We start from the raw sequence: 24269 nt of genomic DNA, 5'->3' as shown, positions 1-24269 counted from the left end.
CTTCTTATCATTCATGCATTACTTCTGTGGGAAACGTAATGTAAAGCAGAAACACAGAATCATCACTCAGTGTTTATGAGGCATCTTGCAGTGAAAGCCTATTCATTTTACACCATACATGTGAAATGTCAATAATCACCTTCTACATACACCGATCAGCTAAAACATTAAAACCACTGACAGGTAAAGTGAATAACATTGATTATCTCTTTAAAATGGCACCTCTTGAGGGGTGGGATATATTAGGCAGCAAGTGAGCAGTCAGTTATTTAAGTTGATGTGTTGGAAGCAGGAAAAGTGGGCAATCATAAGGATCTCAGCAACTTTGATGAGGGCCAGATTGTGATGGCTAGATGACTGAGTATGAGCATCTCCAAAACAGCAGGTCTTGTGGAAATTTTCAGGTATGCCGTAGTCAGAAAGTGGTCCAAGAGGGACAACTCACAAAAAGGGAACAGGGTCATGGGTTAGGGTTAGATCATGTTGATGGCCAGAGGGCAACCTGATGGAGGCAGCGTGATGGTTTGAGCAATATTCTGCTGGGAAACCCTCAGTCGTGACATTCATGTGGATGTTTCTTTGACATGTACCACCTACCTAAACATTGTGGCAGACCAAGCACACCCCTTCATGGCAACACTATTCCCTGATGTCAATGGCTTCTTTCAGCAGGATAATGAACCTTGACACAATGCAAAACATTTTCAAGAATGGTTTGAGGAATTGGCCAAATTCGTCATATCTTTCTATGGGATGTGCTGAAAAAAGTCCAATCTATGACAACCCCACCTGGCAACTCACAGCACTAGAAGGATCTGCTGCTAACGCCTTGGTGCCAGATACCAGAGGAGACCTCCAGGGTTCTGGTGAAGTTCATGCATCGATGGGTCAGAGCAATTTTTGTGGCACAAGGGTGACCTTCACAATATTAGGCTGGTGGTTTTAATGTTATGGCTGATTAGTCTATGTATAAATTTGTCATCTGTGGAGAAGTAACACAAGTCATTCAGGTTTAATTCAGCTTTTACTCTTGACATACATAATATCCAGCTTAAGCCAGGTACCGCATAAATCATTGAAGACATTATTTTTTCACCATGAAGCTTTACCATTCTTTAAATCCAACTCATTCACAAACCATAGGCAAAAAAGATCAAATAATAAACATTTGATTTGCTTAAATAAAATTACAGTCCTCCAGAATACAACCTTGGTATGAAGTCAAAGGTCAGCTCAAGGTAAGCAGCAAAAGTAATGAGTTGCATTTCATGCACAGAAAAATAGATCATATCTCATTTAAAATGCAGCTTTCATAATAAATTATATTAGCGCCATATGTTGCATATGCTGGTTAGCTTCAAAGTTTGTTTGTAAATGCACTTTGTGTTTGGCAAAAGTAAGACTGCTTGCAGCTGCTTTTTGAACCAATGCACTTTTGGCAAAACATTTAATGGTCAGCTGTTTTGTCTCGTGATTCTTTCACAAACCACATTATCAGTGTTGTTTGCCAATTCTCTATAGACTGCAGAATATTGAGATGCTTTCAGCACAACACTAAAACATTATCTTGGCACTTACACAGAATTTACAAGAAATGTAGAGCCATTAGAAATCTTGAGGCCCAGTATGTGGAATTAAATATTTACATGAACCGCAACTCGTTTTAAGTGTGCATCAAAAGGGCCTTACTGCAAACATAACTCAAAAATGTGCTTTTCTGGAACATTACTGCTCATTACTCAGGTTGTTTATCTCATAAAGCCCATTTGCCATACATTTACTCAGGCTGCCAATCATTCTGGAGGGCAGTGCAGATGATGCAAATGTAAGCTTATATACAGTACTCATAAAAACTGAAATTTTACAATTTAAACTATTAAATGTAAAGTGCTAGGCAAAAGGATCGTGTTAAATTGTTTATTAAGTCTAGAATTATTCAGTCTCAGTTAAGGATACAAAACCTCCATTGGAAATACTAACAGGCTACATGTAATTAGATGAATTTGCCACCAGAGATAAGCAGAAAGTCCCTCATCACCCTTGTTTTTTTGTTGGTTTGTTGGTTTTTAGTTGTCTTCTTTAATCATCACTGTGTCATACACCCAGATTGCCTCTGTGACTCCGTTTCAATCCATTTCTTCTCCACTTCCACCTATAAAAAAAGGCATTTACATTAGTGGTGCTAGTAAATAAAGATTTTCTAAATCATAACATCCACATCGTCATCAAGATGTCTTACCTGACAATGATACCGCGTCCAACTGGTCACATGTTTCTGTGGCTGGATGTCATTCACAGTGCCCAGTGACTTGACTCTGGTCTGCGACACAACTGCGCCCATTATTTCACATTCCATCGTGACAAAAGGGTACCAGTCATTTGGGATCTCCTGATCAGATCCCAGCTCTAGCTTGCAGGAAAATGAATGAGGATGATCCACAGCTGCATAGGAGAAAACAAAAGGTCACTTGTAGTGTAGTTGGAGTGGCATACAACATATTGAACGCATCCACGAGAGGCCGAGGCCGCCAAGCTAATGAGAAAATAATATGACAGATGGTGGTGCTAGGCTAAATTTTCATCTCTAAAAAATGTGTTACCTGTATTCTTTGCAGGCAGTCTGTCGATCCTCCAGACGACGGCCGAATATACATTCTCATACTTGACTGTGCCGATAGAAACCTGCATGACAGGCTGTGAATCTGCAGCACTGATGGAGCCCAAGCAAGCATTTCTGTTCATGCGGGCCTTTAGTGACCTCTGTCGCAGTAAGGCTACCGTTTGTGTCACTTTGACCCAATCGCCCGGCACCGGCACACGTATCACCACATTCTCACACAGTGGGTACGAGTCAGACACCCCCGTGGAGGAGAAGCTCCCCGACATGTTGATAAAGGCCTGGAGCTCCACGTAGGCGCCTTGAACTGTGACCACGGCTTTGATTGAGAAGGGAATTTCTGTGCAACCCAAAAGCATCGTCTTGTAGCGCATCAGCTCCACCCTACACGCATCAGGAGGGGAGAACTTAATCAGTCGGGACCTCTGAAACTCCGTCTCGTTCACACATTTGTGAAAATGGCAGTCTGTGATCTCCATCCAGAGTTCACTGCCCTCCTCGGAGCCGTAGCTGGAGTTGGAGCGTAGCAGCCCGAGGTCATTCAGTGCGAGAAAACAATCCCCTAATCCGTTCAGAAATGCGAGACAGTGAATCTGTGTGGAGGCTGTCCGCTCCATCACTCCTCCACACTTATCCAGTTGTATCCATATATGATCTGTGATCTGCAACGCCAGCTCCTGCTCCTCATAGTGCCGCCTCTGTTGGTGGGGCACGGACAGTTTGAAGATTTCCTCCTCCATGGAGACGACCAGGTCCTCCATATCTTCGTGTACCGTGGAGCCAAACTTGAGCAGCTGGTCCACCTCCGCCTCATGATTAACCTCCAGCTTCGGGTGGTAACGTTTCTTTTCTGTGTATGAGTAATGTTCTACTTTTAGTGTGAGGACTTTGCGGGGCTCGCCATGGCTTTCCAGTTTGAGGTCTGAGAGCCTACATTGAGGGAGAAGCTGGAACTCTTTGAAAGGTTTTTCCAGCCCTTTCTCATAGTACATCTGCAGCACGCCTCCTGCCAACAAGCGGAGATGGATGGGACCCCACTGTCTGGAGGACATGCGGTTCTTTTTTTCTGGAATTCTGAGCATCACTGCCCAGCCGTCTGTCTTCTGGCTGCGAAACAACCCCCGAGGAACAAACTGAGATGAGCCCTCACTTAGTACCTCGTTTTTGCAACTTAGCCGCCTCTCCCCTTCTCCTTCAGTACCTGCTTCGTGGTCCGTCTCTGTTTGTAGTCCTTCCAGTTTGTCGCAAACATAAGAGAAGGAGTTCTGGAAGTGATCGCGTGGAGGCTCACTGCCGTCTTTGGTCCGAATAAAGAAACGTGGTAGGGCGTTTTCAGATTCTGAGTCTGAGGAGGAGCTGCCCACATCTGCGCTGTGTCTAGAGTCATCCCAAAAGGGGTTAAAGTGTCCTGAGCGGCCCTGGAAAGAAGGGAAAGGGCTTGGTCCATCTGAGGTTTGACTCGGGGCCTCTGGTGCAGGCGAGGGAACAGAGGTGGTGGATGTGCTCGACAAACTGCGGAAAAAGTTGTTCTTTTCCAACGTGCCAGAGTGAAATGGGGATGCGCTGCTAGGAACCCCACTTACAGGAGTGCAAAAGGGTGTGTTACATGGTACACAGGAACTGCCACTGAGACTTGTTTGGCTTTGAGGGGATTCCAGGGAACTGTTGAAGCTCCAGGAAGTGTCTCTGATCGGAGGAAGCACTAATTTCAGTCCATTGGGACGTGGTACCGATGATTTGATAAGCCCTGGTGACTGCTGGGGCTTCTGAGGTGACGAGAGTGGTGTGTTGTCATCTTCAAATGTGACCCAGTTTGAGTGATTCGTAGAACACATGGCTGACCGGTGAGCAGCTCGAATCAACAGTTCCTCCTTTGTTAATTGTCCCCCACTTCCAAGGGTTTTGTCCTCTGTAAGAAAACAAAGTAAAAAAATTATAAAAACACTGAAATCCAGATATTCTAGAGGTAACATAACATGATTTTGAAAAGATCAGCTCTGATTTGTCAAGTCGATTTATCCTGTTGGTAGAAAAAACAGAGCGAGAACTCTTGGGGATATAAATAAAACATATTTCCTGAAGGTACTTCATTAAAGCTTTATGAGAGACTGACCTTGAAAACTGGCAATGAGTTTATATCTCAGCTCCACAATTAACTAAGGCTCGCTTGATGTAGGCTGAAGTTAGCATTTGCAGCTCACTCATTGGAGCAGCAGCAGTTTTTTCTTAGTGACACTACATATTAGAGCTTTACTGATTTCTTAGCTTTTCATACAAACATTTATTAACCAAACTGTCCTGTAAATACACTAGTGGACAATCTTTCATAGAGTATGTTCTTTTAGCTATATAAATGTCAAATAAATCTTCTGGGAATTCTTTAATAGTCACATTCTTGTTTATCTTGATCTTGACTCTGAATGTGCTGCAGTTATTTAATACAGACTGTAATTTCCAACTTTACAAATGTGTCTTTCATATGTTAAAATCCACTAAATGCCAGCTGAAATTATCGGTCTTCTTTAGATTATTTAGCAAGCAATAAAGAAAATGATACAGCGCTGTGGATTTCATGGGCCTTTACTTAATTGGAGGCTTGAAGCCAGGAGAATTAATCCACATCCACAGACAAAGAAAAATACAACAGCACTTATTCTTCACTTATTGTAAATCTTAACAAAGATATTGTCCTACAAAACTGTTGTTGCCTTAAATAATGACTAATTGACTCAGATGATTGTGAAACTGAGATAATGCGTATGAGTCATGCTAACATCATGGCTCTGTGGTCTGTCCACCACTTTAGCTCAGACTTCTTTATCTCAACAACTATCACATAGATTGTTCAAACAGTGTAAAATTTTGTAGAGACACTCATGTCCCTCAAAGGATGAATTGTAATAATGATGGTAACCCCTTAACTTTTCATTTAGCACCACCATCAGGTCAAAAATTCAACAAAAAGCCTGTCTGATAATTCAGTTTATGACCAAAGTCCAGCCAATCACAGGACATACTCATCTGCCTCTGCTGTGCTTTGCGTTCGGTGCTAATAAGCATGCTAACAAGCTAAACTAACATGTTGAACATGGTAAACATAACTGTTAAACATGACCATGTCAGCAGTGCCAATGTGAACATGTTGGTATTTAGCGTGCTGTGTCTAAGTAGAAGCTTATTACTGCTGCTGGAACTGAGGAGTGTTTAACAAAGATAAAGGAAACATGTCATGGAAAAGAACACTTTAATGTTATTAAATGGAACGCAATTGCAAAAGTTTTGGAAGTTAAAAGGTTTTCTAATGCTAAATTGATGAGATAAAACGTTGCATTTAAGACTAAATATGCTTTGAGATGCATATAATTTAAATATTTCATAGCAGGCCTGCTCTAATGTTCCCATGAGAAAGTTCACCATGATCTAGTAACGTTAGCCAGCATGAAGTCAGCCGTGAGAACCAGGTATAATGTGGCAAAGCAGCTGGCACTGCGTGAAGTTTCAGAAAGGAACAAAGCTGTTTAAATCTTAAACAAGATTTGTGAGGATCAATGTTCCATCCACTCTGGTTGTGCAGATTTTTGTTTTTGAAGAAAACAGAGGAATTAAATATTAAAGAAGTGTGGGAATGCTGCTAAACTACAGTTTTATTCAGGCTAATTAGCCGATGGGCAGAGAGTAAACATGTTGTAATCTTTATATAATCTTGCAGTTAATTTTCCTGCTAATCAATCACAATCTATCTTTTGATGTGCTGGCAGCTCTGTGCTGAACAACATCAGGCTCAGAGGCCGCAGAAAAGCCACTTCCAAAATGTGTTGAAGCCTCGTCTCCCTATAAAAACCTTGAAAAAAAAGAAAGAATGAAACCAGAGAGCCTCAATTACAGCCTCCCTCCTCCCTTCATGATCACAGCCATGCCTTGTGTGAAGGAGACATCCAGTGGCAACTTCCTCAAACTATAAATAAACAGGAAAGTAGGGGTTCTGATTTAGGGTGGTGGATTGACAAGTCTTCAGTCAAAAACTGGAGTAAATCTTTCTAATGAGGGGATGTTTGTGACGGCACACAGACATTTCTGCAAGTGTACCCCCCCCTGCCTCTCCATATTATGGAGTCCCTCCGTTTTTGGTTCAAAGAGACAGGCGCAGAGAAGGATGAGTTCTCCACAGGGGGTTACTGACAGTCTTTCAGACTTATTCCCAGTCTGCCATCTCTTCTTCCTGGGCTCTCTGACTCGCAAGGCGGCACAGAAACGAGACGCTGCTAAATCTACAGAGGACAAAAGAATACATTCCACACATTCCTCTGGGACAAGCAGCTTTGCACACAGGAAATACCAGCACGCTGTATTCGTGTGAACTGACAACAAATATTATCTTAATCTAATTTTGATCAGTTTCCTAAAATGCAACAAATTTACAGGTCATGAATTCTGGTGAGTGGGTGTCAAACTTAACAAAACAGTGACAGAGATGGAGTCTGAGAAACACAGAGAGTTAAAAAAGAGGCTGATTACAGTAATTAGGCAGCTCGCAAACATTTGAAACATGTCAGTATGTTAACCTTATTTATTATCTCAATACCTGAGAGTTAAGAAAACATCACAATGTCATGCACCTGTATTGTTGTGCAAAAACAAGGATTATAAAGAACAAGTTTGCTCAAGTTTCTCTCACAAATACAGCAAGTGAAGCGCAGCAATAAAGACAAAGTGCAGACTGCTGCATCTCAGCACTAAATCATCACTGATTATTACTATACTTATCATAGATTATTACATTGCTAAATAAGGGGGAGGTAAAATAACGAGCTCAGGCCAGAGCACTGGATAGCTGAAGTCACTTAATCATTATAATTGGCTCAAACTGAGGCATAATGTTGCTAAATGTAAAAAGAGGCCAGTCAGCATTTTGATAGGCGAATCCTCGTAGCTCTGAACAGTCTGGATCGTCTGTATTTGATGTGTCAAGTGGAACACACTGGAAAATTATTACACACTCAAGACAAATTGTAATCCACAAAGAGGAACTGTGATCACATGCTGAAACTAAAAGAAATATGAGACTATGACACTAACTTGGCACTCAGTCTCATATGACCTATCTGTAATTTACTTCTTCTTTTTTTTTTATTGAAGGCCTTTTTCTTCAAGACTTCATGTTATTTTATCTACAAATTGTACTCCTTAGATGGCATGAAGCTATTTTAACCAACTGCCTGAAAAATGATGACTGAGTGGAAACAAAAAAAAGAACAAAAAAAAGCTCTTTTTTTTTAACCATGAACTTTAACTTGGGAGACAGATGCTTCCTGATGACTCCAGATGAGTTCCTGATTGATAATCTCTGGATATTTCCTGGACTCTTGCACTGTCGAGCACTGTGTTTTCATTAGGAAAAATATATAAATAACTAAGAGCCTACCCCTATATAATTTGACAGGGGCAGACTCCTGTTGTGACCACAATGACTATGTGATCGGGTGCAGAGCTGAAAATGTGGCAAAGTGAGCTCTGTGCGCTCATCAGAAACACAGCACAGGATAAAGTTAGGGTACTACTGTTTTCCCCCCCTGACGGTACACATTAAAAACAGAATAAATTAGTGTTACAAGTCATTTCTTAAAGATCTCCTCTTCACATGTATTGAGACACAAATAAATACTCTATTTGGAACAATAACGTGTCTGGCATATTTTTGGTAGAAAAAAAAATATATAGTTACAACATTAAAATCCTTAAAATTAGGCAATATCTACTATATCTTCCTTGTTAAAAATGACAATCTATAAATATGCAAATCATTTTATTGTAACACATTTGACTGCTGGACACAATATGTCTCCTATTGAAATGTCAAGTCCATTCTCAGTGTTTGTGCACTGGAGGCTTCAAGTTTCCACATCACATTTATAAGTTGAATATTAGACCAGGATTTGCTACCAAACTAGTTGTGATGTCACAAATCCTGCTTGTAGACCTCCGACTTAAAATCAGATTTTTTTAATGGACACAGAGCAACTTTCTACATATGTGAAAGCAGCCTGCTAGTGTCAAGCTCAAGCTCAATATCCAACTGTAGGAACAAGAGGAAAAACACATTTTTGAGTGGAGGGTGACTTTAATCTCCGGATCAGACATGCAATACTGGAAAAAAAGAATCCAGTAAGAATGAATGGGAGACAGAGTCAGCTGTAACAAACTTTTCCACTGTTTCCCTGCATTCAGTTTGCTCAGTCATTAGTTAATTATTAATTATGTGACTCATGTTTTATATTGAGTTCTTAGAAACTGACTAATACCCGGAAAACATACTTTTTATATGCATCATTAACCTATCACACACGAAATATCTGCTTTAAAAATGGACCAAAATGCATTCTCTCACGTATACGGCGCCCATAGAAAACACAGACGTATTTATGAATTTATGCAAAAAGAAGCTTAAAACATAAAAACTTCCATATTTCCACTGCAACATGAGTGGATATGTTTTGTCTTGTTTAAGAGCTACTTGAAACATTGTTGCAGAGCATTCCTGCAGCGCGGGGTCAGTAAACGCACCAGACAAAAACACGAGTTAGCTTGCCGGTAAACAACGTAATCTTTTATTTGTCCATAGCAACTGAGCCTGGAGCAAGAAAACAACACCAGCATGCTGTCATCCACAACAGAGCCAGGCCCGTGTCCCGGGACACAGAGGCCCACCTCTGGGCTCACTTCTGCGCCATTGTTTTGATACTAAGTCCTGAGTAAAGTTGTCAGTCTGCTTTACTTTTGTCTAACTCCACTTTGCACACGTTTTGCATGCGCCATTCACTCACAATAACAACAGTCAATACTCGTGTAGGGGAGAGTGGACCAAAACCGATTTTAGGTCGTTTTTCTAACGTGACCCGTACTATCGCAGCTCTCTTTTTGAAAACACAGACGTGAATGCAAGCAGATGTTAGTGAATACTCACAGTTTCGCAGCGTTTTTATTCAGCAAATCAGGTCATGACTTGTACGTTTGATGGACGCTGATGTCGACCAGTTTTCCTCAAAATGGCAGAGTGTAAATCCTGAGAGTTTTAACAGCGCGGCGCTTCCCCTCCCGAGTTCACACAGACTGTCCTCCTCCAGCGGGACACTGCAGGAATGAACTGTGCCGCGTTCATGACCGTAGGAAATATCGTTACCACAGAGACCCGTATACTTAAACGTCACTAAAAAAGTAGAGTTACATTGATACTCACACTCCATTGGTGTAAATGAATATAATCGGTCGACTCAGATGCTTGTAAATAGACAATGCAAATATAATTCAATTAAAAAGCTCATGTTGTGTGAATGCTATCATGCTGAATTTAATGCATTTCAGAGTACGGCTGAGATGCAGATTGTTCTATCATAAACCAGACGGAGAGGGAAACTGAGCGACTAACACCGCATATTACATATAACTGGGTGCATGTTAAGTAAGCCCAGGTAATTTATCTTTTTAAAAATGTGCCTACTGTCAGTCACCTTTTTTACGATTTCAAGGATGGACTTAAATAAAAATGTTAACCACAGTCTGTAGAAAAGGGGTAACAAAAACTATTTGTAAGAATTGACTCCAAACTCTGTTGTCATTTATAATACAAAACTATGTGATAAAAAGTTTCATTCAGGGTATTTAGGTCACTCTGCCACTTTAACTTTCGAGACAAAACAGCCAAAATGTGTTTATGATTACGTCACTAGCCCAAAGCTCTTGAATACACAGAGGAAAAACTTTGTAAGTGGTCTTTACTGATGTTTTTTGCGACTCTCAAGCAGTGTACCAAGAGTACATGAAAGCAACATGAATTCAACCAGAATGACACAACACGTTTTCCCCTGCAAAACAAAGTGACGCCATCAAACAGTAATCTTCCAGCTCTCATATGTCCTGTTAAATGGTGCTGCCTCATTTCCCAGTGGTCAGGGTGTGTTACAGGCTGTTTGCTTTTTATTATGGGCAATTTTAAATTGCAACAACACTCCTCCAGCTCTCAGACATGCAGCACAAAAGTTTTAGGTCAGACAAAATTCAAGGATCATGAACAACCAGGTGATGCCAGCGTTTCACGGTCGAGCAAGCTTTTATTTTGTTTCACATATTAACATGTGCTTTTTTAAACAGGTTACACTGTGAGGATACAAGTATTCTTTTTGATCAATTTACGGGGGCGTTGGCAAATCTTTGCGATCAAAGGTTTGCTGGCAGGTGTAGACTGGCGAACAAGAGGGTTCAATGGACTGCTGGGTCTTTCTCAATCAGCTCATCATGTTGGTACAAGCCAGAGAGGTTCTAAGTATATTGTAAACTTTAACTGCACTCATGAATCAGGTTGTCTAAGCACCAGTTACAGTATTGGCCAACCACTCAGACTTTTCCCAGTAATGTAGCCTTATAGGAGACACCCAAAAAGTAGCTGCAGATTGCAGTGTGTGGAAAATGTTGTAACCTCTGAATAAATGCCTTTTTGTATATATCTATATCTATATATATATATTTAGAAATCATACAGTACAATTATATCTTGATTTAAAATGAGTGTATATTCACAATAAACCCTTTTTACCCATATAACATGAAGTTTAGAGTGTGCTGTGCTACACCAAGCTTCTGAGTGCACATCCACACTTACTTTGGTGATAAAAATGACTAGTGTTAAGAGTTAACTTCACACAGACAAACTGACACCATTTCACAAGCTCCGACTTGTCCATCATACCCTTTTCTTCTAGGTAAACACAGTTAATCAGTGCTCAGAGGCAGACATCTTTTCTTTAATCTGGCCCCAAAGCACTTAAAATTTTCCACAATGAGGAATGAATTCAAGTGTGTCTCTTGTTAGTTGTTCATCAGAGGTTGTAAAGCCCTTCTTCTTGTGACGCATGTGTTAGAAGGGATATTATGCTGTATATAGACATACAGGCCCTCACAACCACTTGCACAAATAATCTCAAATTTAATCTAAAAAAAAGAAAATCTAAGTGTAAAACAATACTCACATGTTGTAAAGCCTGGTGCCACAGTCACACAATGAGACGACACTCTGCACACATACAGCCGCACCAACATTTACTCAGTTCGCCTCCTCCCACAGATAAGCAGTAAGAATGCAGTTTCAATTTCTCTCACACGTACTGTACATTAAGCAGGGCAAACACACACACACACACACACACACACACACACACACACACACACACACACACACACACACACACACACACACACACACACACACACACACACACACACACACACACACACACACACCAACAGGGTTTGGTCTTCAAGTCATGACTTCAACTGTTTCAGCTGTTTATCTTCCTCTGTCCCTTTTGGGGCGGAAAAAGTTGTTTCTCTCTCAGCCTGCTTTGACCAAAAGGTCAAGCAGCAGCTTCCGATACAGATTCACAACAGGTTTTTTTTTTTAGCAAATCATGTTATCTTATAACTGGTGCTGTGATATGGAAAAAAGGGGGAAAAAAGAAGCTACTTCAGTCAGACATGTTCAAGCCCCCACATAGTTCATTTGTATTGCCGCTGCCTGATAATCTGAGGCTCTTGTAACCGTCCTGTGGTTGTGGTGACGGTGGCGGTACTGGTACCAAGACGCTGCTGGGAGGCTCCACAGTCCACATCTTCCTTCGGGGTGCCCTTGTGATCCCAAACAGAGCCAGTGTGTTTGAAACACAGTGTTTGAAAGCAGCTCTAGCGACCTTTGTTCTTTTTGGCGTTTCCCTAAAGAAAAAGGAACAGAGGAAAAAAAAGAAAAGAAAAAAAACACATAAAAGCTCAGTTCTGCAAAAAATTATAAACAAGGTGCATCTATGACTGGTAAAAAGTTAGAAGCCCTGTGTTGCGTTTAAGTGCAGTAGCTCAGATTTGCATTCGGTCTCAAAATCTTCAAACATGCTGGGGCTGGTCTCTGACCTTCCAGAGAAAATCACTGCCTTCAGGTGACGAACATGTTCTGGCCTGCGACTTCCCAACATGCACTCAGCTGCGTGCATGTAGTAACATGCACACTTAAAAAAAAAAAAATCAGGCATCTCCATTTCTGCGGCTTTAACTTAATGACTTTCTCAGATGGCTCCAGCAGGTGTTTTTCCCATCAGACCTGGCAGCAACCACAACACCACCAATGACCTCCCCAGTTTACCTCGTAACTGACAGTAAACTTAACAACATCACGTTTCAATCCAAAGAGCCTCCCTGAAGCCAATGGATTTTTGTTACTTCTGTTTAGTGACAGAGCTTTTTTCGTCTCCGTACAAAGGCTGACAGTTGAAAACAACTCAAAGTAAACATAACTAAAATTTTAAAAGGCTTAACAAGAGTTTGAACAGGAAAAAAACATCCTTGCTTTACCTTGTTGCCCAGTTTAAGCGTGTCGATTTCCTCTCTCTGTTTGCTCAGCGTCTCGTTCATACTACACAGGTGGTCGCTCATCATGCTCAGCTGGTCTTCGTAGCTCCTTTTAGTCGTAGCCAACTCATCCTGTAAGGCACACACACCACAGTTACAATGAGATGCGAGTGTCTCCTGTGTCGGAAGAACTGAACAATCGTGGGAGGAGGAACGGGAAGCTCTTGGATAACGAGGCTGCATTTTACCTGCAAGCGTGTGATGTTCTGATTAGCCAGTTTGACCTCCTCGCTCAGCGTCTCCCGCGATTTCTCTGCAATAGCTAATCTCTTGGCCAAAGCGCGACACTAGAAAAAGGGAAGAGCATAATTACAATTTTAAAAAAAGAGTCGCCCCATGTAGGTATACAGCGTGGGTACAAGGCTTTACAGATCTTTTTCAAAGGCTGCAATAAAAGGCATATATTTCTTTAAGAAATGACAATATTATTAAAAGATCTAGCCATCTAGCCTGCTTGTACCATTTGGTTCTGGGGTGCGCTGGGGTGGTGGGAGTGAGTGGGGTTTCATTTTGTGCTGTTTAGTTTTTTTCGTTTTTTTCTCCTTTTCTCTGCCCTTTTTTACCCTGTTAATCTTTTACTATTGTGTCTACTTTTATTTTTTATTTTTATGTCTATCACTGGTTATCATTGTATATTGTCTTTCAAAATTTGATCAAAAAAACAAATGACAATATTTGATGGCATCAAAGGTAAATTCAAATGTTTGAAAAAGTGACAGTTTAATACCTTAGACACTGACTCAAGATCAGCTGCTTTCCTGTTGCTATGATACAAAACGCAGATGACTGACATGTCAGTTAGTTACAGTGCGACAGGATGTCACTTAGACAAATATCTACATTCAGATCAAGCCTCTTCATAATACTAAAAATAGTAGGTGTCAGTTTATCAGGAAAAAAGGCAACATTTAAGTACGTAATATAGAACTGAAGAGACATTTTCAAAACACAAAGGACAAAGAGAAAAGAACAAGGAAACACAGCAACACGCAGTTAACTTTTGGGTCGGTTTCTAATCTCCCTGTTCTCAAGCAAATTAAAGACAAAAATAGTTGCTATGATTATAGAAAGGAACACAAGGAGCACACAAGGAACAGGGTGACCGACTGTTCTGCACCTGCACTAAATGTACGTGGGTGTTTAAACAGTGGCTGGCCTGTAAGAGTTTCCATACTCTCACCTTGCTTATTTACTTGCAATGTTAAAGAAAAGCTGTGTGTGCTATGAAAAGGTCAGTTTTTGCTCTACGAGAAGTTGTTTTTTTTTAGATAAACATTTGAGTGAGGGCGTCACCTCAGAGTGGAAGTGAACTGCTTTACTGTCAGAAATCTGGAGCTGAGTGGTGAGCTCCCCCACTCTGGTCATGTAGTGAGTCTTTATAAGATGCTCCCTGGACTCCTCGTCTCCCACCTGCAGACAAAAACATTCAGAGAGATTAGATTTTGTTTCTTTTTCTTCATTAAAGTGCTGATTTCACTGCTATTTTTATAAGCAGTAGGTAGCGTCCTAAAGTCTGAGACCACCTCTCCAAGGGGTCCCAGACTTTAGGACCCTACTGTATATTTTTAAGAATTTGTATGTAAAGTGTATGACAACTCACATGCTCAACTGTGGGTGTTGTGCACAACATGCCGACCTGGTGATAAGATATAAGAGACGAGTCAGAGAGATTATAAAATCCACTTCAAGCACAGACAGGCCTCTAAAACTGCAACGACAAGCTAGCAGTGTAGGGGATAACAACAATAAAAGCCAATGCACTGTGACCGGTGAGACAACCGCTCTGGATTGTGGGTGCCCTGTGAACTCTGTACTGACTTGCATAAACAACGGTATTCTTCTGTTCTGCCACATCAGCACATTGGAAGTCCGAGTTTTATTAAGCAAAAACTTGCTTAGCGTGGGAGCTACAAGCAAGAACAATAATACTCCCTTTGTTGAACCAAGTCAGACATCCATGCAACGGGCAGAAAATTCCCTCTGCAAGCAAAAAAACGTCAAGTGGAACAGCCAATAAGAGTGACTGTACCAGGCTGGTGCACAGCGTTGACTCTTTTCCTGCAGCTTTCAGCTCTGTATCTGCTTCATCGTGACTCTGTGCGAGTGTACCGGCTGCAGCTGTTTGCGAGTTTGGACTTCCCCCTAGAGCTGCTGCGAGCTGTGTTTCCAGGTCTGCAATGCGCTGGTTCTCCTTTTCAAGCCGCACCTTCCCCAGCTGGGCCTCCAGGAGCCAGTGCTCCTTCTCCTGCTCCAGCCGAGCAATCTTCTCCTGGCTCTGCTGCACCTGCGGGAGGCCAACGGGGAGAGGAGAGGAGCGGACAGTGAGCTTGTGGGAAGAGGGTTGAGCCAAGGTTGGGAGAGGGCAGCAGTATTTAGGAATAAGTAGGGAGACTATAAAACAAAGCAGTTTGTAATGATAATAACAATCTATCTGTGGAGCAGATGAAACACAGGAGGAGAACTGAAAAAAGCCTCTGGGGCCGGATTCTGCTATCCTGAGCTCTTTACACAGTTCCTTCCAAAACCTGGAGGCTCAGATGGCAAAAGCCCAAAATGCTTAATTCTTCTGCTATGACAGTGTTTGAAACTGTATGTGCTTCAATGATAAGTTTAACCAGGTGGATATGGACCTAATCACACATTTGTCTAAAGTGCCTCATATGTTTTCAACTTGTTCAGGACATTATATTTACTGCCTCACTGGCAAAGCCACTCAGCTCACACCCTGTCCTCACAGCGCAACTGTTTGAAATCTCACATGACTCTGTATGATTGTGAAGCAGATGTCCCTGTTTTTGTTTAGATTTCTGCACCATTATCAACGAACAATATCAAAAAACATATGGCCTTTCCTAAACATCCAGTGATGCATTTGGTCTTGTATTTCCAATGCTCCCAAATGTCCAGCTTCTTCTTTAATCTTAGAAACACATGGAAACATGTCATGACTTTGTCTTTATCACTGTTATTATACCGCTGCATTCATGGCAACCAACCCTTGCCGACACTCTGACTCATTCATGGTTACATGGTCCACATAACGCAGAGTGGCCGCTTGTAGCCGTTGGCCAGATGTAACCTTTTTAAAAAGTGACGTGCAGTATAAAATCATTAAATTACTCAAATTCGAACCGACAGAAAAAATATAAAGAGTTTTCTTAAGCAAAACTGAGTGTCGTACCTGCTGAGTGAGACCTTCTCTACTCTCGGTGGAGCTGGTGAGTATACGACGGTTTGATAAGGCTTCTCTGTATGGAACAGACTGTGGCCTGGTCTGAATGAAAAATAAAACAGTAATTTATTAAAGAAAAACATTTTATATCAATAATATCTTATCAACGTTACACAGGGTTTTCTAAGGAAAATAAATGAAAAAATAGTAATAATAGTAATAATAATACAAATCAAAGAAAAAGCAGATGTGGAAAAGACCATGTGAAAAACATTAATTCACAAAGGCTTTCTCATTAAAGAATATTTTGAGACTTTATAAGATGTTACAGATGCAGCCTGCTTAATCTTAATTAGAATTGTTCTGAAGTCTTTTTTTTAACTGCAAAGGCCTGCTCACCTTTGTCACCAGCCGCAACCTAGTAATATCCAGCACATTTAAGCATAAACTCACCTTTCTGATAGCGTGAATATAGGCAGCTGCTTTCTTTTTGTTGGCCAGCATGCTCTCTGCTTGCAAGGGGTTGAGGGCTGCTGTGCTGCCTCTTGGACTGTAGCCTGATGACGTGAAGAAGTCCAAGTTGTTGCTGAAAAAAGTGGCGATCTGCGAGAAAACAGGAATATAACCTCATATCATTAAAACGGAAGAGATATTAGCATCCTCTTTAGCTTTAACAAAAAAAAAAAAAAACACTAATTAACGACTACATCTCTCAATGCAGATACTCAGCGTTCTGTTGTGCCTCAAATTAATCAGTTTGTTTACAGCAGGGGGAGGATTTCACCACCGAGGATGATAAATGTCTGAGCAATTAAGCTTTTGCCTGCAGAGATGATCGTTCTCAAAATGCAGCTCACTCCACATATCGTGTGCCAGCGTGTTATTCAAAGCTACAGCCCACCGGACTGTGCTTCCCAACAGCAGACACATCTCAGGCAACGGTTCACTTGATTCCCAAAGGGAAATCATTTATCGCTTACTCTGACTGGGGAGCAGCTGTACGAACCGTGATTTGGACGGTATCTTTGAGCATTTAACTGCTGCCCACCTGAGTCCTGCCGCTCTGTGTTCTCACATCAGCGGCAAAATACCACCATGATCCAGTTGCAGAGAAAACTCTCTGCTGCTTACAATTAAGCCTTAATGTGTTGCAGCTGAAAAAAATGAGACTCAGTCAAAATCTAGAATGAGGCTGAACCATGTACTGGACACTGGAGGGCTTTTTACTTGAAACGACGAATACAGGAAGTGGCGACACGTGGCGACACCCGGCTGTGGTCAGTTGTGTAATTCAGTCAGTCAGTCAGTCAGTCAGTCGGTCAGTCACTGACTTTGGCATTTACAGGGCTGGGTCCTGTGGTCCAGCCAAAAAAACATGGTATAGGGAACATGAACCTGGCTGCTGCCTGCCCCCTGGTGGCCATACCTTGCCGGTGCTGCTGTTCAGCGAGCCCAAAGATCCCAGCAGACACTCTGTTGTGGTGCAGAGCTTCTGGGTGACAGTTGGGAGCTCCTGCTCTAAGCCGGCCTTCTGGTTGTAGTGCTTTGACATTTCTGGACACACAGGGAGGAAACAAAACAGCAGGAGAGGAATTTACACCACCTGTTGACTTTAATTCTCCTGCTGTATTTTGAAACAAAGGGCTGATAACTTAGGATGCTTCTTCACTGGTTGGGGTGTAGACGATGATGATCTATTGTGGATTTTCACATTATATAAACATTATAAAGCCGCAGGTTTGTAGTTATTATTGTGTCCACAAAAGCAGCATCTAACAGCAAACAGCAGTCTGCACCAAACATTTCCACTCAGCTAAATGTGTCCGTTGTACAAACGTGGCTCTTCTCTGTTAGAGCGAACTAAATTATACTTCCATTTGGCAACTCAGTGTGATAGACGATACACTGGAGCCTCTGGATATTTACTGTGTACAAAAATGGGCTTGTGGGTATTTAGCGGCAATCACAGCAAGGCGGTAGTGTGAGTGAATCTTTGTGTTGTGTCACAGTGCTTGTGAAGTGGCTGTGGGTCACAAATGTCTCACGGTGCTGCTCACCTTTAATGGCGTCGTGAAGACTGTGCAGGCAGGCAGCCAGCTGGGTGAAGACGGCGGAGGTGCTGCTCTGTGGCATGGCATCCTGCTGAACACCTGAGACACAATGGAGCCATTTGTAAAAACAAGCCTCTTATCACTTCATACACACACTAGGAAAAGGGAGCCAATTCCAAACAGTAAAAAAAAAAAAAAGACATAACTGGGATAACAGACAGAAATTTCATGAAAAAACAGCTCAGATGTCTTATGTTAACGTACTGGGTAAGGCCAAAAGGTTAATGTAGTTCTGCAGCTTCTCAAAGACAGAAGTTACTTTCTTCATGTCATTCTGCAGCTCCTGGTTTTTCGCACGAAGGGCGGCAGTACAAAGAGGTGCTTCACACTCTTCTTCCAGGCTGGAGGGTGAAGAGAAGATAACCATCAATACAGCCTCCTCCACTCCATTTCTGTTACACACACACACGCACACACAGCGCTGACCTTTTCAGCTGGTAGGGAAGAATCTTTTGTAGAAAATGGGTGTACGAAGAGAAGTTATCAGCAAATCCCTTCAGCTTGACCACAGTCTCCTACGGTTCAAGAAAAAACAATTAATGTTAATATTAATATTATATATAAGCATAGTTTAGAACAAACCCAGTTAAAAAAAAAAGTACTCACCAGCACTGTAACGGTGTCCTCTGTGATGCTTTGGTGTAACTGCAGGAAGCTGTCCTCCAGGGGGCGCACATAGGCTGCGTTTTCATGAAGATACTGGGAAAACTGGGTAAAGAGAAAGCCTATACAATTAATTTAATTCCTATATACAACCAGTGTTACTATCTTATGTAGCTCACGTTGTGGTTCATGTGTAATATCTGTAGTTCTTGTTTCCCGCTGCCTCACCTTCTGGTTCAGAGGGGAGATTTGCTCAATAGAGGAGTCCAAGGGATAGATGTGCACTCTCTGCTCTGTGTACGAGTGGAAGTTCAGCAGAGCAGCCACGAGGTCCTGAATGAAGCCCAAAGCCTGACCTGCAACATCCCGTGCTTTGAGCTGAAACAAGAAAAAGAACACATACACACACACCACTGTTTGTTTTCTTTCAATTCATGTTAATAAATGAGTATTTGTGAATTCTTAAATAATATTTTGAGTGTCCTTGGCTGTGTGCTAGAACCGTTTGAGATGATAAAACTTTGCAGTCTGTATTTTAAAAACAAACCAGTGAATGAGAAAAGAGTAATTCAAAGTTACACAGGTGTCGCTGGAGCTAAAAAGTGAGCATGTGATGTACAAAGCAACACACTGCTTCTGTTTTCTCACCCACCTGATGCCTGCGATTGTGTGGTGGCACATTTAGACTGTTGAAGTCACTAAATTCTGCAGGATGGGAGAAAAGAGAGGTTACAACCAGAGAAAATAAACATTGCTTGAAGGGTTTAGCCTCCTGCTGCCTCACATGCAGTGTTACAGTTTGGTGTGACATTACACTACTTACTACAGGGCCGAATGTTTTTACAGGATCAGTGACAAAGACATACATGTCCACAAATAGATCTCTTCTTCGTATGAGATCTAACCTTGTTTTAGTCTGAGTGGCTCAGTGCCAGATACTCACTGGTGTCATTGAAGGGCACTTTCTCCTGGATAACACTGCTGCTTTGCTTCACCTGCCTGTTGAGTTCCGACTGGCATCGCCTCAACTGCTGCTGACTGCGGCGAGAAAATAAAGAACAGTTTAACCTGACACATTAACTCGGACTAAGTTGTGAACCAGAACGAACTGTGAATAAAAGGCAAACGTACCACTCATCTGTTCGCAACCTACACTCTTTCGATTCTCTCTCCAGAGTCTGTGCCTTCACCTGTCAGAAGAGAATCAAAATACACACTTCAGAATTTACACCATTAAAATTGACCGTGGGGCTGTTAATCATCCTCCACCTCATCCTCACCTCTAAGCGTGCCTTGTCACTCTGCAGCCTCTCGATAGTTTCCATGTACTTAGAGGTGAGTCCGTCCACCACAGCCTGGTGCTGCTGAGAGTCTTTCTCCAGTTCCTCAAGCCGAGCCTTCAGCTCACCCTCCTGCCTCTTGTGCTGCTCGTCTGCTTCGTAGAACTAATCAGCGCACAGCAGAAAACAGAGGCGTCACATGCACTCACTCCCCAGTTCTTTAGGTTTAAATACTTTACTTTACTTTAAATTCTTACTTGGATATGAAGTCGCTCATTCTCTTCTATCTTTTTTTGCAGGTCCTCATCAAAAACATTCTGGGTCTGCATGCCATGCTGTGAGGGGGAATCTCCTTTAGTCTAAAAGAAGATTTTAATCAGAAAATATGGCATTAGAAACATTGTGTTTAATTGTGAATGGTAATTGTAGTTTGTACAGTTCATAATAACTCAAAGTAATATTTCTGCAATCAGAACATTATGATCATTACAGAAACTACACAATGCATCCTGTTTCCTCTGCCACTCCTTTGTACCCCCCTCCCCTCGTGATCACCTTCCCCTTTCTGCCCTTGGCTTCACTGACAGCCAGCTCTTCCTGAAGCAGCTCCACCCTCTTGGCCAGCTGTTGGTTTCTGAAGCTGAGACTGTCCATCTCCTGCTCCTGCTTTCTCAGGCTCTGGTCCCGCTGCTTCAGCTGGTCCTGATGAGTAAAAATAAGCAGAATGAATAACACACAACGGGCAAAACAATGTTGTCTATGTCTTCATATAAAGGGTCCATGGCAAATAAGGCAGCATTATTTTTCTATTTTTATATGTCACTTTACCTTTAAGGAGGTAGAGTTGGCCTGTTCATCCACGACTGCCTTCTTCAGCACCTGGTTCTGGGCACGGAGCTGTTAAAAGAAACAGAGGAAAATGTTGAGACATACATAAAACATAATGATCAGTTCTCTTCGGGCGTCTGGCTGTGAATAAAAGTTCGAGATAGCTTACTAAATGTATAAATCTTCAGTGATAGGTTAATCATTAACTACGTCAAGCGTGAACACAAAGGGTTTTCTTTTTAGAAATCCACACTGTAATCCTAAGCTGAACGAAGCATCTAATGCACACTTGTCTATTATACAGACAGAGCACCTCTCTCCTACTGTTAGCTTGTGTGTGTGATTTTAGGTCTTTATCAAATTCATACTCATTACATTTTTACTAGAGCAGGTCATATGGTCTTTAACACATAGTTAACGACCGTAGCATTATGAGCGATAGTTACATAGTCAGCACTTTCTGAGCAGGATATGGTGCTTGGCTAACAGGGAGATCAGAGTCAAACAGGAAACAGCACCCACTGCTGAGCTGTCAGCTGACACAGAAACACAGGCTTCGGTGACACAACAAGTTAGCCTTTGAAAAATGTTGATCGCATTTGAACAACAGGGTGTTTTGGCAACTTTAAAAGTCCAAATTTAACAAAGAGGTCGACCTGAATGAATGTGAAAAAATCTAAATAATATTTAGGGTATGAAACTCAAATATTGTATTGATTTAAACATAATGAAATCCTAAAGATTGGTACATTACAACTTCAAACCTGTTATATATATATAATCTTTTATCACAGCGTCAATATCATATCAATATTTGCTCAAATGCCAGTTTAGTTCCTCTTTGCTAAAGCCAACACAGTCCTGCCAAAAATCCTACCTTCATGAAAGTTATCAAGTTAAGTTTTTTTTTAAAAACGGTTTCAAAGAACATTGTTTCAACGTTATTATTATTTAAGAGTCTCTGGTTTGTTGGGGATGCTGAGCTGTACTGCTTTACACCGGTAGGACTCTATAATGTTATTACTGATCTAATATTACCTACTCTCATTCATATAAATGTGCTGGCCAACAAATTATGAACAATTCTCAGTATAATACAATACAAGTCAACAGAATGACCATAAAGTTCAGTGTTGAGTCAACAGATTTCTTAAACGGTTTAAACAAAAACTGGAAAAACATTCACTGTGTTGGACTGCATTAGTTATGGCTAGGTGTAACTAATTAACCAGCAGCTGAGTGTATCTGATTACACAGACAACCCAGCATTACATGGAGAGTTTCAACTAACTATTACTGTCATAATCGATTCATCTGTCAATAACTGTCTCGATTAATAGCTCTTTTGGTCTATAAAATGTCAATAACTGTTTCCCAAAGCTCAAGATGCTACCTGAAAGTCTTGTTTTGTCCCGACCAACTGTCTATATCCCCAAAATGAGTTTACTCTCAAAGATGACTAAAGAAAACAGAAAATATTTACATCTGAGATGTTTCAATTAAAGAATTTGAACATTTTCTTCTTTTAAAAAACAACTCCAAATGATTAATTGATTATTAAAATAGTAAATGAATTTATTAGTTGGCAACTAATCGATTCATTGTTGAAGGTGTGGTTTTAACTCAAATACCTTCTCTTTCTGTGTCGTACATGTGCAAATATGCTACAGCACTGAACTTGGCTGCTTTTGATGCTCGGTCCTCCTTAAAATCCACCATATCGGCAGAAATAGCATTGAGACTGAAAATTACTTTACCACTTCATGTCACTTCAACATGTTCAGAGGTCAGTGTGGAAAAATGCTACTAAATAAGAATAAAACTCAGGATTACGACTCTCTGGGATATCCCCTCTCATACTGGGGTATTAGTTTGTTGACGGTTTTTAATATTGAGCAAGTAGGACCGACGCAAATAAACAGAAATAGCACAAGACTGAAATACGAATAAAGGCTATAAGAAATAAATGCTACAATTAAGTATCAAGTCAAAGCCACTACTTCATTGCATTTGTTTTCCAGTTTATGAATTAGCCAGAAAATGACAGAACGACGCTATCTACAGGCGTTATGGCACTTTTTAAGGTGGACCGGGAAAATGATAATAAGCTGCTGTAAAAAGGCGTCGTAGATAAGCCTGAAAAATGAGCAACACTTGTCTTTGGTAATAGAAATATAATAAACATATCATTAGAAAAGTGGCTAATGACAGCTAACACAGCTTGGTGGCTTACCTTGGAGTACTCCTGTGCCAGCTTACTGTATTTAGTTTGCAGGTCGGTAACGTTAGCCATTGTCGCTGGAAACGTCAGTGCCGATATTAAAAAGATATTAATACTATGTGTTCACTGTTGGTAAGGTTTTCCTAGCTGACGGTGGTTCAGAACGCTTCTTCACACCGTCAGCTGCTTTAAATGTTGACGGTGGAGCTTAGCTCAGCTGTCAACAGGCTAACACACGTTAGCAAGCCCGCTGTTGTTATTATAATCTTTTTCAGGGCGGCTTATTTCATTAATTGGTGAAAAAAACATCGGATACATTGTGACAGGATGACGGTCTTAAGTCCTGGTAGTCATATGATATAACCAATGCTACTTTGTGATGCCGGATGTTATTCCGACTTGACAGCACTGCTTTTTTTTAAAAAGTTAGCACTACTAGCTAACCAGCTAGCAGCTAACTGGCTATATGTAGCAAAACAAATCCTGATACAGCGACCGGCACATGTAGGTCAGTGGTGTCTGACAGCGTCCGTGTAGACCCGCTGCGTCGGCAAAATCTGATTAAAGAGAGAGTGTGGCTGCTGCTGAGCTAGCGACACATCCCTGACAATCCATTCATCCCCTACAACACTTTCATTTTTCCAACCCACAAAAATCCTCCTCGCATGAAAGCCGAGCAGACAACCAGCACAGAGGTGAGAGGTCACAAAACAGCAGACTAGTCTGAGCAGGGCGCCGCCTAGCGTTTGAAAGACTAGGAGGGCAACTGAGATAGTTCATGGATGATGGATGGATTCAGATTTTACATGAAAAACACACACTCACCGGCTACTTCATTAGGTACACCTGTGTAATCTTCTAATTCAATCCAATACAACAGCTCTTCCATAAATTCTACTTTATACATTTTCAGTTTTTTTCAAGATTGTCCAAAAAGTGATCATTCTAATGTTCATTACTGAAGTCGTACTGAGTTATATTGAAATTCTGT

At 41.3% G+C, this 24269-nt stretch overlaps 2 protein-coding genes across 2 annotated transcripts; both read right to left on the bottom strand.

Annotated features, from left to right (window-relative positions):
* Window positions 1-1005: 1005 nt before the first annotated feature.
* LOC133991626 (stonin-1) lies at window positions 1006-9737 on the bottom strand. The gene is made up of 4 exons (XM_062430105.1): window positions 9579-9737; window positions 2601-4526; window positions 2240-2442; window positions 1006-2152 (listed from the first exon to the last, which is right to left on the bottom strand). Exons 2-4 carry the CDS (start codon window positions 4450-4452, stop codon window positions 2087-2089), a joined length of 2121 nt encoding a protein of 706 aa, XP_062286089.1. The 5' UTR covers window positions 4453-4526; window positions 9579-9737; the 3' UTR covers window positions 1006-2086.
* A 971-nt stretch (window positions 9738-10708) lies between these two features.
* Window positions 10709-23930, bottom strand: ppp1r21 (protein phosphatase 1, regulatory subunit 21). Its single transcript, XM_062430552.1, has 22 exons — window positions 23291-23930; window positions 21058-21126; window positions 20785-20931; window positions 20487-20588; window positions 20230-20394; window positions 20081-20139; window positions 19893-19987; window positions 19602-19654; window positions 19178-19327; window positions 18953-19054; window positions 18773-18861; window positions 18551-18687; window positions 18293-18385; window positions 17662-17789; window positions 16689-16838; window positions 16245-16337; window positions 15093-15347; window positions 14664-14699; window positions 14357-14473; window positions 13252-13350; window positions 13007-13135; window positions 10709-12376 (listed from the first exon to the last, which is right to left on the bottom strand). Exons 1-22 carry the CDS (start codon window positions 23348-23350, stop codon window positions 12347-12349), a joined length of 2358 nt encoding a protein of 785 aa, XP_062286536.1. The 5' UTR covers window positions 23351-23930; the 3' UTR covers window positions 10709-12346.
* Window positions 23931-24269: the final 339 nt, after the last annotated feature.

The sequence above is a fragment of the Scomber scombrus genome, chromosome 12, assembly GCF_963691925.1.
Source record: "Scomber scombrus chromosome 12, fScoSco1.1, whole genome shotgun sequence".
Lineage (NCBI taxonomy): Eukaryota > Metazoa > Chordata > Actinopteri > Scombriformes > Scombridae > Scomber > Scomber scombrus.
This window is presented reverse-complemented; position numbering and strand designations above follow the sequence as displayed.